General features: G+C 46.0%; 1 protein-coding gene across 1 annotated transcript in view; it reads right to left on the bottom strand.

Moving 5' to 3' along the window:
- The window catches only part of LOC115092410 (zinc finger X-chromosomal protein-like), a gene marked incomplete at its 5' end in the record, with an annotated part of 147,569 nt that overhangs the window by 58,323 nt on the left and 75,983 nt on the right, over positions 1-13,263 (bottom strand). The window contains one exon of the mRNA XM_029603243.1: positions 12,676-12,816. Coding sequence (XP_029459103.1) covers positions 12,676-12,816 — 141 coding nt within the window. The remainder of the gene's footprint in view (positions 1-12,675; positions 12,817-13,263) is intronic.

The following is a 13,263-nucleotide window of genomic DNA, read 5'->3' as shown; positions in this document are numbered from 1 at the left end:
TGGGCTGCAAAGGTGTGGAGAGAACTCCAGGTGGCAGCCCTGCAGATGTCAGGAAGCGGCACCGATCGTAGGTGTGTTACTGAAGTCGCCATGGCCCTCACAGAGTGTGCTTTAACACGGTCTTGAAAAGGAATGCCTGCTTGCTGATAGCAAAAAGATATGCAGTCCGCTAGCCAGAAGGAGAGTCTGCTTACCCACAGGTTGCCCTAATTTGTTGGGGTGGAACGAGACGAATAACTGAGTGCTCGTCCTGTGGGCAACTGTATGGTCTAGATAAAAAGCTAGAGCCCGTTTGCAGTCAAGGGTATGCAGAGCCTGTTCCCCTGGATTGGAATGGAGCCTGGGAAAGAAGGTAGGTAGTATGATGGATTGATTAATGTGAAACTCCGAAACTACCTTAGGTAAAAATTTAGGGTGAGTGCAGAGTACCGCCCTGTCCTGTAGGAGTTTAGTGTAAGGCGGATAGGTAACTAGGGCCTGTAACTCACTAATCTTGCGAGCTGAAGTGAGAGCCAAAAGGAAAATCACTTTCCATGTGAGATATTTTAAGTCACAGGAGTGAAGAGGCTCGAATGGTGGTTTCATGAGCCGACCGAGAACCAGGTTAAGGTCCCAAGAAGGGGCTGGAGGACGTAAAGGTGGCCTGATGTGGAGCAAGCCCTTTAAAAAGCGTGTTACGAGGGGTTGTACTGATATAGGGACATCCCCGACACCTTTATGGAAGGCGGCTACCGCACTGACATGCATTCTGATGGACGATGTCTTGAGACCCGACTGACAGATGCCAGAGATAGTCCAAAAACTTTGGGATTGGACAGGAAAAGGGATCAAGGGACTGAGAAGTACACCATGATGTGAACCTTTTCCATTTATAGGAGTAAGATTTTCTCGTAGAAGGCTTCTGTGAAGCAATCAAGACATGGGAAACTGGATCTGAAAGGTTAAGTGGTTGAAGGATTAACCTTTCAACATCCATGCCATCAGGGACAAGGCCTGAAGATTGGGATGGCATAGGCTCCCATTGTTTTGAGTGATCAGGAGCGGGTCCTTTCCCAAGGGAATGTGCCTGCAGATGGAAAGATCCTGTAGTATTGGAAACCACACTTGGCGTGGCCAGTGAAGTGCTATCAGGATCATGGTTCCCTTGTCCTGATGTAACTTCACGAGAGTCTTCGAGAGAAGAGGAAGTGGAGGGAATGCGTAAAGCAGACCGGTTGCCCATGAGAGGGAGAATGCATCTCTGGGCTGACAGCATTTGCTGCGAATGAGGGAGCAGTAATTATCCACTTTGTGGTTCTGAGGGGACGCAAAGAGGTCTGTCTGAGGATATCCCCATTGTCAGAAGATGGAGTTCGCTACCGAGGGGTTGAGAGACCACTCATGCGGTTGGAAGATGCAACTCAGCTTGTCTGCTAGAATATTGTCCACTCCCGGCAAGTAGGTGGCCCTGAGGTACATCGAGTGGAAGAGAGCTTCTGCCCAAATCTGCGCAGCTTCCTGACTCAGAAGGAAGGAGCCTGTGCTTCTCTGCTTGTTGATGTACCACATGGCCACCTGGTTGTCCGTCTGAATCAGGATGACTTGATTGGAAAGGCAATCCTGAAAAGCCCTGAGAACATATCGCATTGCTCGAAGCTCCAGGAAATTTATCTGGTGTTTGGCTTCCTCTGGAGACCAAGATCCGTGTCTGCAGATTGGCCACGTGGGCTCCCCACCCAAGGTTGGAAGCGTCGGTGGTGAGAATGACTTGAGGTTCTGGCATTTGAAAGGGCAATCCCTGGAGGAGATTGTTTTGATTTTTCCACCAGGCGAGAGACAGACGGAGTGAGTCGGAGATGTGTACAATGGTCGACAGAGGCTGAATAGCTTGCATCCACTGGAGGTACTTGTTGAGAGCACGTAGGTCCAGAATTGGACGAACACCCCCCGATTTTTGGGGGATCAGAAAGTACTGGGAATAGAACCCTAGGCCTTGCTGCAAGTGCGGAACGGGTTCTATTGCGTTTGACTGGAGAAGGAGGGAGACATCTTGATCCAGAGGGATGGAGTGGTCGGACTTCCCCCATATCTGTAGAGGTGGGGAGTCCGGTGGCAGGGCAAGAATGTTCAGATGGTACCCCTGAGCAATGATTGCCAATACCCATTGGTCTGCCGTGATTGACTGCCACATGTTGTGAAAGTGGCACAATCGACCTCCCACTGGTATGCTTGGCAGAGGAATCTGGCTGCTGCTCTCCAAGCAGAAGTCAAAAACCTGAAGCAGGTCCTGGTTGGGGAGCTGCTTGTGGTTTTTGTTTTTGGGCCTGGCGAGGCTGAGACTTTTGATAAGGTCTGGTAGCACAGGACCTTGCTGGTAGCGGATAGGCCTTCCTTGGATGGTAGAACGACTTTTTAGAGTCCTTCCTGAAGGGCTGTCTTGAGGAGATGTTGGAAGGCATTGAAGAGAGCTGTTTGAGAGTCTCATGATGGTCTTTTAATTCGGCCACTATTCGCTGGATTTGTTCACAAAACAGATTATCTCCGATAACTGGATAACTGGTCTTGCACTTCTGGGCGGAGGTCAGAAGACTTGAGCCAGGCCCACCATCTTGCCGAAATAGCTGCTGCAGACACTCTGGTAGAGGTATCAAAAATGTCATAAGATGTTCGAATCTCATGCTTGCCTGCCTCAAATCCTTTGTTTACAAGGGTTTGTAGCTGGTCTTGGAATTGTTCTGAAAGGGACTCTGAGAAGTCCTGTATCTGCTTAAAAATGACCCTATTATACTGTGTCATATAAAGCTGATAGACAGTAATGCGGGAGATAAGCATGGCCCCTTGGAATACTCGTCGACCAATGTTGTCTAGGAATTTTTGTTCCTTAGCAGGTGGGGTAGACGAGTGGGGTTTTGACCTTTTTGCCTTCTTTTGTGCAGACTCTACCACAACTGAGTGGTGGTCAAGCTGGGATTTTTGAAAGCCTGGGGCTGACTGAACTAAATAAGTAGTGTCAGCCTTCCTATGTACTGGTGCAATTGATCCAGGGTTTTCCCAGTTCTTTTTGAGAAGATCAAGAAGGACCTGATGAATAAGAATAGAGGTGATCACCTTGGGGGCATCCAGGAATTGGAGTAACTCCATCATCTGGTGCCTGTCATCCTGTTCTGTCTGAAGTTGAAAAAGAACCAACTCAGATATTTCCTTCACAAAATTTATGAATGAGAGGTCCTCTGGAGGAGAACGCTTTCTACTTTCAGTGGGAGAAGGTGGGGAAGGTAAGTCATCGGTGTCTATTGAAAGCAAAATTGCTTACCTTGTAATAGGTGTTATCCCAGGACAGCAGGATGTAGTCCTCACATATGGGTGACGTCACCGAACGGAGCCCAGGCGGGAAAGCTTTCTGTCAAAGTTTCTAGAAACTTTTGACTGGTCCTGTGAGGCCACTGAGCATGCTCAGCATGCTATGATATTCTCTGCCACAGGTGTCTCTCTTTAGTCTGTTATATAGCATGAAGCGATAGCAAAAAATAAAATAATAAAAGGTATGAGACCCAACTCCGCGGGGTGGCGGGTGGGTTTCGTGAGGACTACATCCTGCTGTCCTGGGATAACACCTATTACAAGGTAAGCAATTTTGCTTTATCCCAGGACAAGCAGGATGCTAGTCCTCACATATGGGTGAATAGCAAGCTAGAGGCTGAGTCAGGTTGTATTTAGGCAACATTGAAGTATTGTTGTTGAATGAGTCAGCCGAGGATCCCAGAACATTGGATGTAGGAGGAGTTGGGATTAAACAGGAAACAAGTTCTTTAAGACAGATTGTCCGTAGGCTGAATCTTGTCTTCCTTCTTTGTCTAAGCAGTAGTGAGCTGCAAAGGTGTGAAGAGAACTCCATGTTGCTGCTTTGCATATGTCTAAGATTGGCACTGAACGAAAATGTGCTACTGATGTTGACATTGCTCTTACGGAATGAGCCTTTACTCGCCCTTGAAGAGGAAGGCCTGCTTGTTTATAGCAGAACTCTATGCAATTTGCTATCCAATTGCATAGGGTATGTTTATCCACTGCTTTACCCGGTTTGTTTGGATCATAAGAAACAAAAAGCTGAGTGGATTTCCTATGGACTGAAGTACGGTTTAAGTAGAAAGCGAGTGTACGTTTACAGTCCAGGGTGTGTAAGGCTGTTTCCCCTGGATGGGAATGAGGCCTTGGAAAGAATGTGGGTAAATTTATGGATTGGTTCAAGTGGAATTCCGTAACAACTTTGGGAAGGAATTTCGGATGTGTGCGGAGAACCACCCTGTCATGTAAGAACTTTGTATAAGGTTCGTATGTGACAAGTGCTTGTAACTCACTAACCCTTCTAGCTGAAGTAATGGCTATGAGGAAAATAGTTTTCCATGTGAGAAATTTAAGATTACAAGAGTCGATGGGTTCAAAAGGGGAGCGCATGAGTCTTGTTAGAACCAAATTCAGGTCCCAGCTTGGGACGGGTTTTCGAATTGGTGGTTTGAGGTGAGTTAAACCTCTCATAAATCTACTTATGAGAGGTTGTGTAGATATAGGTGCATCTGCTATCTTGTTATGGTAAGCAGAGATTGCACTTAAATGTACTCTTACGGATGAAGTCTGGAGACCAGATTCCGAAAGATGGTATAAGTAGTCTAGAAGAGAAGTTGCGGGGCAAGTGAAAGGATTTATATCCTTTGCTGAGCACCACAAAGTGAATCTCTTCCATTTAGAAGCATAGTTTTTCCGTGTGGAAGGTTTACGTGAAGCTATAAGCACTTGAGATATATGAGATGAAAGATTGAGTGGTTGTAAAATCAAGCTTTCAACATCCATGCTGTCAGAGACAGGGACTGGAGGTTGGGATGTCTCAACCGACCCTGATCTTGAGTAATGAGAGTGGGAGCTACTCCTAGACGAATTGGATCTCTGACTGAGAGGTCTAGAAGTGTGGGAAACCATACTTGTCGAGGCCAATGCGGGGCTATGAGAATCATGGCCCCCCTGTCCTGTTGTAGCTTCACTAGAGTTTTGGTTATGAGCGGTATTGGAGGATACGCGTATAACAGGCCTGAATTCCAAGGGCGAGCAAAGGCGTCCTTGGCTGGTTGGTTCTTCTGTCTGTGTAAAGAACAGAAGTTGTCCACTTTGTGATTCAGAGGTGATGCAAAGAGGTCTATTGTCGGTTGACCCCAGCGTTGAAAGATCCTGGTTGCTATGGTAGGATCCAGGGACCATTCGTGTGGTTGGAAATGACGGCTGAGTCGGTCCGCCACTACATTGTGAATGCCTGCCAGATATGTGGCTCGTAGAGACATTGAGTGAGTCAGGGCCCAGCCCCAAATCTGTGCAGCTTCTTGACAAAGGAGATACGAGCCCGTACCTCCCTGTTTGTTGATGTACCACATGGCTACTGTATTGTCTGTTTGAATGAGAACAGTCTTGCGTGAAAGGCAATCCTGGAACGCATGCAGTGCGTAACGTATCGCTCGAAGTTCCAGAAAATTGATTTGATATGTTGCTTCGAGTTTTGTCCAGGTTCCTTGTGTGTGGAGATTGTCTATATGAGCTCCCCATCCCAAGGTGGAGGCATCCGTAGTTAAAGTAGTCTGTGGGACAGGTTGTTGGAAAGGTAGGCCTTTGCACAGGTTGTCCATGTTGGTCCACCAAAGTAGAGACGATCTTAGTTGGTGGGTCACTTGAATTGGATAGTGTAATGGTTGAATTGCTTGGATCCATTGTGACCTTAGAGTCCATTGAGTTACTCTCATGGCTAGCCTTGCCATAGGAGTAACATGAACTGTTGATGCCATGTGACCTAACAGAATCAGAAACTGATGAGCTGTGGTTTGTGTCCGTAAGGAAATGGACCTTGCTAACTGAATAAGGGTTTCTGCCCGTTCTATGGGTAGAATGGCCTTTGCTTGGATTGTGTTCAAATCTGCTCCTATGAATTGAAGCAGATGAGTTGGAGTGAGATGGGATTTTTGATAATTGATGAGAAATCCCAGGGAGTGAAGCAGAGCAATTGTTCGGTTGAGAGAAGTTATTGCTCCTTGTTGAGATGGACTCTTTATGAGCCAGTCGTCTAGGTATGGGAAGATATGGACACCTTCTTTGTGTAAGTGTCCTGCTATTACTGCTAGACATTTGGTGAAGACTCTGGGAGCAGATGCCAGTCCAAATGGGAGAACTCTGTATTGGTAATGTTGAAGACCCACTGTGAAGCGCAGGTATTTGCGATGAGGAGGGTATATTGGAATGTGAGCATAAGCATCTTGAAGATCCAGAGAACAAAGCCAATCCTTTGCTTGAAGAAGTGGAAGCATGGTGCCTAGAAAAACCATCCTGAACTTTTCTTTCTTTAGAAATTTGTTGAGATTTCTGAGGTCTAGGATGGGACGTAGGCCTCCTGTTTTCTTTGGAATGAGGAAATATTTGGAGTAGAATCCCCTGCCCTTCTGCTTCTGAGGCACTGGTTGAATGGCCTTGGATTTCAGAAGGGTGGATAATTCTGTTTGTAATTGATGAAGTTGAGATTTTTGTTGTTGGCAAGATGTTGGTGGAAATTCTGGAGGAATTGAAGTGAAATTTAGTTTGTAACCTCGGGCAACTATTGAAAGAACCCATTGATCTGAGGTTATGTTTTGCCAATTTTCGTGAAAAAGGGATATTCTGCCTCCAACTGGTAGGTTTGGTTTGGGATTGCAAGGTTGAATCTGTTCTCTGGTGTAATCCTCAAAAGCCTGTTGCAGGCCCTGTCTGCGCCGGTGGTTGTGGGCGGGCGGGTCTGGATTGTCTGGCTTGAGAACGCTGAGTTGGCCTAGTGGATCTACCTCTATTTGTTGGTTGGTAGTATCTGCGTGGCCTGTAGTAAGAGCGTCTTACATCTCTTCGTGGAGGACGACGAGAAGGTTGACTAGCAGATTCTTGTGGGGTCTGAGACAGTTGTTTTAGTGTCTCCGTGTGGTCTTTGAGCTGTTGAACCGCTTCTTGAATTTTATCTCCAAAGAGATTGTCACCAAGACAGGGAAGGTCAACAAGCTTATCTTGAACCTCAAGCCTGAGGTCAGATGCCTTGAGCCAGGCCCACCGGCGAGCAGTGATTCCTGCTGCTGCTGTTCTTGAAGCAGTTCGAAGTTGTCATAAACTGCTCTTACTTCGTGTTTTCCTGCTTCAAGACCTTTTGTTATAATTTCTTGAGCAGGCTCTTGGAATTGAGTTGGTAAGGAAGTGACGAATTGTTCCATCTCTTTCCAGAGATTTCTTTGATGTTGAGTTATATAGAGTTGATATGCAGAGATTTTAGTACTCAGCATGGAACTCTGGTAAATCTTCTTACCCAATGTGTCCAGGAACCTGTGCTCCCTGCCTGGTGGGATGGAGGAGTGTGGACGCACACGTTTAGATTTCTTCTGTGCTGATTCCACAACGACAGATTGATGGGGCAATTGTTGTTTATGGTACCCAGGAGCTGGTTGAACAATGTAAGTAGTTTCTACTCTTTTGTTTACTGCAGGTATGGAAGCTGGGTGTTCCCAGATTCTTTTTTGAAGTTCCAATAACACCTCATGTACAGGTATTGCTAGTACGTGTTTGGGTGGATCCACAAACTGTAGTACTTCGAGAGTTTGTGTTCTGGTATCCTCCTCAGCAGCCAATTTAAATGGAATGGAATCAGACATAGTTTGTACAAAGGATGAGAAGGAAAGATCTTCCGGAGGTGACTTCTTTCTTCGGTCAGGAGAAGAAGGATTGGACATGAATTCCTCTGAGGAAAATTGAGAGGGTTTCTCATCATCCCAGGAGTCTTCTGATTCCTCTCTATAAGTTGTTGGAACTGGAGGGGCTTGCAGCCCGGAAGGTGCAGGTTGAGGATCATCGAGGAAAAAATCAGCAGATACTTTCCTTTTTGTAATAGGTGGTAATTTGTCGATGACTTTTTGGTATCTTTGTAGGAGGCGATGATAAAATGCTTCATCGTGGACTTTCTCCGATGGAATAGGTTGCTGCAGAGATGCAGTCGTTTGATTCGTTGATGGAATTTGAAAAATCATCGATGTAGATTGAGTCAGTACCCTCGGTGTAGTGGTTATAGTATCCGCCGAGGAACTTGAGGGAAAAGATGTTGTTGTCATCGGTGTTATCACCGGCATCGATGGTGTAGGTAGAAGCATCGGCATTGATACTGATGGTGAAGGTATTGGCATCGATGGCATAGCCATCGGCATCGATGTTGAAGACATCGGCATCGATGCTGGAGGCATCGGCATCGATACTGAGGGTATCGGCATCGACATCGAGGGTATCGGCATCGACATCGAGGGTATCGGCATCGACTCGGAGGTCGGCATCGACAGGCCTGTCGGAAGTTGTTGCTCTTGAAGAGCTTGGAAAACAGCTTGTTTAATCAGTGCAGACAATTCAAGCTGTGGTGTGAGCGAGGGAGCCGATGGTGTATGCGATGGTAGTGCAACGACCATCGATGACGGTGTTGGTGTCGGTGACGGCGAAGGCCCAATCACCGGCGTGTCTTGGTTTTTAGACCGCTTTGGCATCGACTCGTCCTGGGATGGTGTTTCGGAGGATGATCGATGGCGATGTTTAGTTTTGGATCGTTCTGTTGACGTCGCAGAGAGTACAGAAGATGGCGAGGATGAACGGTCCCCCGATCCATTCGGACGCGGTTTTTTAAGGAGAACTTTCTTCGTGGCGCCAGCCGGAGACGACCTCGGTGCTTTTGAGGGAGAAGGAATTAGTTGAAGAGAAAAAAGGTGTTCCATCTTCTCTTGCCTGGCCTTTCTTCCCTTGACTGTCATTTCAGCACATTTCTCACAGGAATTGACATCATGTTGTTCCCCGAGGCACATTACACACTCCGAATGGGGATCGGTAATAGACATAGTTCTGTTGCAGACCGGACATTTTTTAAAACCGGTCGCCATTTTTGATCGACGGCCGTCGATGACGAAAGTGTGTGTGTGAAAAATTTTCAGCCGAAAATTTCTTAAAAAGAGACCGTACTCACCAGCCGGCGAGGCAGAGATCTTCCCGTGACAGAGAATATTTAGAAAAAATGACTTTTCAGTCAAAACGAGATTCCCAACGGTAGGGCTATCAGTCCGTGGTGTGAACGGCAGCGCGGAAAAGTGAAGACTAAAGAGAGACTCCTGTGGCAGAGAATATCATAGCATGCTGAGCATGCTCAGTGGCCTCACAGGGCCAGTCAAAAGTTTCTAGAAACTTTGACAGAAAGCTTTCCCGCCTGGGCTCCGTTCGGTGACGTCACCCATATGTGAGGACTAGCATCCTGCTTGTCCTGGGATAAGTATCATCACCCCAAGTGTCATAAGGATCAGCAGACTGTCCTTTAGGAAGTGAAGGGGGTTGGATACCTGAGGATCCTGGTCTAGGCTCCGAAAAAATAGGAGGAATCACCGGAGGCACCGATGATGGCATCGAAAGCACCGGTGCAGGCATCGAGGGCATCGATGGATGACTCGGTGGCGCCGACAAACGTATCGGCATCGATGGATGAATCGATGGCGAGGGACGCATCGGCATCGATGGCTGAGGGAACACACCCGATGGAGGGATGCGGAACAGTGTTTCTCCTCCCAATGAAGCTGTCATCGGGGAGGGTATCAGAGGCATCGGACACCTGGGATCCATAGGAGGAAGGGCGGACATCAGCGCTTCCATTCTGGATAGCAGCGGTGCCAGCACTGCTGAAATCGGGTCGACGACAGGTTCCAAAATCGGTGCCGGTGTCGGAGGGACCTGGAGACGTTGCATCGCCTTGTCGATGGCCTCCTGAACCATCCGGTCCAGTTCTTCTCGGAGACCTGGAGCAAGCAGCCCTGGCTCTGGAACAGAAGAGGGAGGCAGAGGCATAGCTGGAGAGACCACCTTTACAGGCGGAATCATGGCTCCCAAACCCCGATCGGGTGAGAGTTGCCTCAGTGACCTGGTTGCAGGAATGGTTGGTGCCTTTCCTGGATGGGGCTTCTTCGACGGCGGCTCGGACGATGGCGAGGTCGATGATTTCGCTCCCTCGATGGTCCGAGTCTTATGATGTCGATGTTTTTCCCTGCGATCCCCTCGATCCTGAGGGGGAGTAGAAGGTGTCGATGGCCGTGAAGACGTCGATGGTTGATGATGGCGCGAAGTCGACGGTGCCGGTTCTGATGACGTCGATGCAATGGATGGAGTCGGGTTTGAGCATGGAAGAGGAGTTCCATCTTCTCCATTCTGGCTTTGCGACCTTTTGGTGTCATGAGGGCACATTTGGTGCAAGTCAGGACATCATGCTCACGGCCTAAACACATTACACAGACTCCATGGGGGTCTGTGATAGACATGGTGCGAGTACAGTCTGGGCACTGACGGAACCCTGACACCTTGGCCACTGAAAAAAATCGAGCCGCGGTACAGTCGACGGCCAGTAGGCTGCAAGGGCCAAACTCGACGGTAATCGATGGAAAACGGGTTAAAACTTACCGGAGTACTGCGGTCAGATAAAAGTTAGAGGAGGGACCCCATGGGGCAATTTAACTTTAAATAATTCCGTGAGGAAAATTCCTGTCAGGAATCTCTTCAGAGCTCCTTTACCGCGAGGCTACTGCTGCATGGAAAAAAGAAGACTGAAGGGGGACCCCTGCTGGCTGCAGGGTTGGTGCCATTCTGGGCATGCCCAGTAGGGGCCAGTCAAAGTTCTGGAAACTTTGACAGAAGTTTTCCGTGATTGGGCTCCATCCTGATGATGTCACCCATATGTGAGGACTACCATCCTGCTTGTCCTGTGAGAAAATCACATTCCCATGATGAAGCCCATTAACAGGTGAAAGAGAGGCCTCTTGTTGGGATTTGAATTAGTATGAGCAATTAATAAGTCAAAATCTTAATGAACCATATAAACTAATATATAACTGATTCTTTGATGTGACATGATTTCTTGCATTGTCAGTTGGATTTAATTTAATATGCATGCATTTTATACTTAAACTGCAATACTAAAATTGTTATATGCACTTTATACATAGGTTGTGATATTCAAATTGTATCTTTGTTATAAGCACTTATGTATTGTCTGTTCTTAGATTGTGTATGATTGATATGTGGCTTTGGTGAGTAGTATTTACTGCAATAATTATGTTTTTTATATTTTTGTAAGCAGTAATAAAAATGTGTGATAAACACTTTAGATATTAATTTGAAAATATATGGGTATTCTCCCATTTCTGTTTTCCATATTTATACAAACTGGGAGTTCTCTCCTTTGAGATAATTTTTCACTACCAGTCATTACTTACTATATATATATATAACACAATATACAAGTTTAATGAAGTTGGAGGAGGAAACAACTCACTTCCAGAAGTATTATGGGGTAATTTTTTAACATCACGCCAAAGTTAGCTGGCAAATATGGGGTAGATTTTCAAACACACGCGCACAAAGATGTGCTAATTTTATCACATGTGTACGTCGCCACGCGCATGCTATAAAATATGATACCTGGCGCATATGTGCCCAATTTTATATTGGCACGCACATGCGCGGGCGGGTTGCGACTTGCGCACGCAAGGGGGTGATTTTCTAAAAAAACGTGAGGCGACGTGATCGAGCCATTCCCAGTTCCCTCCCAGTCTGCTCCAATTAAGACGTGGACTGGGAGGGAACTTCCCTATCCCCCTATCTACCCTTCCTCCCTTTTCCCCTCTCCTTCCCTAACCCCCCCCCCCCCCCCCAAATAACCTAGTTTTTTTTGTTTTTGAACTTACTCACTCTCCTGAGCCGTGGTAAGTTCCGCACGCCGGCCCTGGGGCATGGTCTAATGGCCGCTGTCCCAGCCGGCCCCTGCCCAAATCCCACCCCCTGCCCGCCCTTTTTACAGATTGTGTATGATTGATATATGGCTTTGGTGAGTGGTATTTACTGCAATAATTATGTTTTTTATATTTTTGTGGTAATAAAAATGTGTGATAAACACTTGAGACATTCATTTGAAAATGGATGGGAGATACGCGCATGGCCTGGCCGTTTTGAAAATAGCTCAGCGCGCGCACGTCCCAACCACGAGCGTATCTCCCTGTATTTATGCGCATTGGGCTTTAAAAATTTACCCTATTTGCATATGTTATATCAATTTTCAAAGCAGATTTATGCACAATTGCTTTGAAAATGTATCCTGGTAAAACTACATGCACAGAATTACAACTGCTACATGGTGCATGTAGTTTTGCTAAGAATTTGTGCGCATACTGTTTAAAATCAACATATTCCAACTCTGCAAAAATTCCACCCCTAGAATGCCCCACCCCATGTGTATAAAAGTGCATATAGTGTGAATGCGCTTAATTTTATGCATGCTTCAGTGGCACAATTTCCTAATGGGCCATTTTTGCAAGTAAAGCACTATTTTACCCACAGAAGTCCCTTTGAAAATTACACACACTAAGCAGTATTTCCATTTTCTTCAATCAAAACAGATCAAGATAAAAAAAAATGCAAATATTCCATGTTATCAAGAGTACCACCATTTATGATCACTAATAGTCAAGAGGGGTCTCCTTAAGACTCATGCTTGTTTACACCTCTGGGGGCTTAGAAGGTTGTCAACACAGGCATCAAGAATCAAACCCACATTGTCAAATGTTTCTTTAATTTGCAAAGCACTGTACTTACTTAGATCATCATCATGCTGACATTCATTTACAGTCATATAAACCATTTTTTCTCTTTGCATTCGTCCATTGTTGCCTTGATCAAGTAATCCAATTGCAGGATCATGCTCAGAGTCACTTTCCACAATATCTACTGTGCCTCCTGAATAAAGAGAGCAGAATATAGATTTACAGCTAGATGACTACCACTGATGAGCAGAATGTAGGAAAAAGATAAATAATAATATTAAATATCACTTAAGGAAATATTACAATTTTCCTAAATGTATGTCACATTAATCCTCCAAATACATGGTTAAATTAGAACTGAAAGGTTTATACACAGTGCAAAGTAAATTTTCAGTCTCTTTCTTGTTAGGTGCACATCAGTGTATTGTTTTCTAGAATTTCCACACCACAAATGTATGACACTGCACTTTTTTTACATTGAATCTTAGCTGCCCAGCACTTGCCCACTCCTCAAGCTTTCTTAGATCACTCATTTTCTGTATTCCATCAGAATGTCTCTACTCTGTTCCAGACAGAAACATAAAATAGCAGATATGGGACCACAGGGCTCATGTAGTCTAGCCAATTTAATTCTTGTTGA

Source organism: Rhinatrema bivittatum, chromosome 5, assembly GCF_901001135.1.
Source record: "Rhinatrema bivittatum chromosome 5, aRhiBiv1.1, whole genome shotgun sequence".
NCBI classification, from domain to species: domain Eukaryota; kingdom Metazoa; phylum Chordata; class Amphibia; order Gymnophiona; family Rhinatrematidae; genus Rhinatrema; species Rhinatrema bivittatum.
Note: the sequence above shows the minus strand (reverse complement) of the source record. Positions and strands in the feature narration are given on the sequence as shown.